This window comes from Emiliania huxleyi (genome assembly GCF_000372725.1).
Source record: "Emiliania huxleyi CCMP1516 unplaced genomic scaffold EMIHUscaffold_1110, whole genome shotgun sequence".
In the NCBI taxonomy this organism is placed as follows: domain Eukaryota; phylum Haptophyta; order Isochrysidales; family Noelaerhabdaceae; genus Emiliania; species Emiliania huxleyi.
Genome location: NW_005201731.1, coordinates 8,086 through 10,716, shown reverse-complemented (window position 1 = coordinate 10,716; position 2,631 = coordinate 8,086). Strand labels below are relative to the sequence as shown.

At 65.4% G+C, this 2,631-nt stretch overlaps 2 protein-coding genes across 2 annotated transcripts; one reads left to right on the top strand and one right to left on the bottom strand.

The window, feature by feature from the left end:
• Positions 1 to 87: 87 nt before the first annotated feature.
• EMIHUDRAFT_251475 (hypothetical protein) lies at positions 88 to 855 on the bottom strand (the record flags this gene model as incomplete). The annotated part of the gene is made up of 1 exon (XM_005791535.1): positions 88 to 855. The coding sequence occupies one exon, from the start codon at positions 853 to 855 to the stop codon at positions 88 to 90; it is 768 nt and encodes a 255-aa protein (XP_005791592.1).
• A 402-nt stretch (positions 856 to 1,257) lies between these two features.
• On the top strand, positions 1,258 to 2,631 carry EMIHUDRAFT_251474 (hypothetical protein; the record flags this gene model as incomplete). Its single annotated transcript, XM_005791534.1, has 1 exon — positions 1,258 to 2,631. One exon carries the CDS (start codon positions 1,258 to 1,260, stop codon positions 2,629 to 2,631), a length of 1,374 nt encoding a protein of 457 aa, XP_005791591.1.

The window sequence follows — 2,631 nt, the reverse complement described above, 5'->3', positions numbered from 1 at the left end:
GCACCCCGCCGCGCGCCGGCGGGGCCGCGCACACGCCCCCGCGCCGCCGAGCGCCGTCCCGCTCCCGGGCGGGGCGCGCGCGATCGCTCACACGAGACGTGCGCCGGCGGCAAAGCAGCGGCAGAGCTGCGCCCAAGGCAGCTCTGCTGAGCTGTCCTGTGCGCCTTGGACCGCCTCGTCGCGGTCCGACTCGGTTTGCCCGGCCCCGTTCTCGTGCGGCGGGTCGCAGAGCGACTTGCGCGGCATCGAGCCGGGGAAGGGGCCAATCGACAAACGGTGGACGCCTCTCGCACGGTCCTTTGCGTCCGTCCTTCTTGGGGTGATGGATTCCGCCGGATATGCGACGTCGCACTGGGATTTGCGTTCGTGGTCTCGTATAGAAGCGTCCGTCGGCATTGAGGAGACGTCACCGAAGTCCGCTGCTGAATCACTGGTCCTGTCGCTGCCACACGGCTCCCCTGAGCCGAGCCGCTGGAAGATGTAGGGCCGCCGCCGCCGCGGCTGGCCGTCGCGCATCGCAGGGCTCATTACCTCCTCCGCCTCCGGGTCAGGGCTAGGATGGCGACTGCTCTCCGGATTAGAAGCCTCCTCCAGCGACGAGCGCGGCGGCGCCGGGAGCACCGCAAAGTGGGATGGCGGCACGAACGGCGCTCGTCGCGTGTGGGTCTGAGTGAGCGGCAGCGGTTTGGTCGTCCTCGCCGGACCAGGCTCTGGTGCTTCGCTGGCTTCGGAGTCGGTGTCTCCTGGGGAGGTGCTCGCGGTGACCGGCTCGCTAGCTTTGGACGACGGCGACTTTGGCTTGCGCGGCGACGTCAGGCGTGATATCGTTCGCAGCCTGAGGAAAACGCTCGGCATGCGCGCAGCGCGACGCCGACAATGCGTGTCCTCAATCTGATCGAAGCACGGGAAAAGAAACGAGGTGCGCATGTCTAGTCCGGGTAAATGATACAGGAAAGCGGCGATTCGCATTTCGCACGCACACACACTCACTCACACTCGGTCGAAAGACCCCAGATTGGCATCCATGCCTCTCTGGACAGGGTGGCCCGCCACAACGACCCGAGGAATTGCGACTCGCCGCTTTCCTCCCGCTGTGATTCTGTGTGAGCTCTGTGTCTTGTTTTGCCAACAACATCCGCTATACCTACAACAACATCCGCCGGCGGCCACTTCAAGGTCGTTCCACACCACCGGACGTCGAGGTCCTTCGGTTCCTCGCCCTTCGGCCGCCCCCCGAACACGCCGCGACATGCCCCGATGAAGACGGCGCAACCGGAGGCGGGCGACGGCGTATTCTCGCGGGCGGCCGAGCTGCTCAACTCTGTGTTCAATCGGCCCAACGCTGACGAGGACGATGCCGCGCCTCCACCCCGGTCTCAGCGCGGCGCCAGCTTGCCTTCAAAGGCGTCATTGCGCATGAGCATCGCTCGGTTCGAGGAGGAAGGAAGGTTTTCGAGTGATGCAGTCGATCACGAGAAGATTCTCAGCAAGAGGGTGTGTCTCAACCGGGAGCAGGGCACTAAGTTCGCCTCGAATCGGGTCATCACCTCTCGGTACACCATCCTCACCTTTGTACCGCGGTCGCTCTTTTCACTTCTCAACCCGTTCAACCGCTTCGCGAACTTCTACTTTCTCGTCGTCGGCTGCCTGCAGGCCGTGCCTGCCATTACCATCACCGAGGGGCGCGCGGGCACCTTCATGCCGCTCTCGTTTGTGCTATTCGTCGACATGCTCATGCGCGCAATCGAGGACTACGCGCGCCACCGCTCGGACGCGGAGACCAACTCGAAGCCCGTCGACGTGCTGCACGGCACGTCCGCGCGGCCCGTGATGTCAGACGTGCCTATCGCGCCGTGGGATCTCGGCTATGATGACCGTGGCAGCCGCAACTCCTCGGTGGGCCGAAAGAGCGGCGCCATCGGGCCGACTGCCGCTGGGCCCTGCTGGCAGACGTTGCCCTGGGACAAGGTGCGGGTCGGTGACGTCGTGCGCGTCGGGAACCGGGGTGCTATACCAGCAGATCTCCTGCTGCTGGGCGCGTCGCCGGAGGCGGGCTCAGCCTGGGTCAACACCAAGCCCCTCGACGGCGAATCCGACACCAAGCTGCGCATGGCGGTCGCCCCCACGTCGCTGCAGCTTGAGGGGCTGCGCGGCCCGGAGGTAGCCGAGCGGCTGGCGCGGTTTGATGGGACCCTGCTGTGTGAGCTGCCGAACGACAAGGTCAACGACTTTGTTGGCCGCCTGCAACTCTGCCCCTCGGGTCCGCACAAATTCGGCGGCGCCCGCGTGACCGTCGATCGAGACAACATGCTCTTGCGCGGCTGCCAGCTACGAAACACAGAGGCGGCCTTCGGGATGGTCGTCTCTGCCGGCGTGGAGTGCAAGATCAACTTTTCTGGCAAAAAGCTCGGCGAGTTTGAGACCGAACGGACGGGCCACATTGCCTCCGCCGTCAACATCGACGTCGCTGGGGTGGCCGTGTTGCTGGTTCTGGTGTGCTGTGTCCGATCCTCCCCCAGCCCCGCCTCTCACGCGTCTTTCTACTTTTTCATCTTTCGCAGCGGGAAGGAGACGGCCCGGCCCCGTCTCGCTCGCGCTCGCGCGCACGCGCGCGCCAGGGTTCGTGAGTGA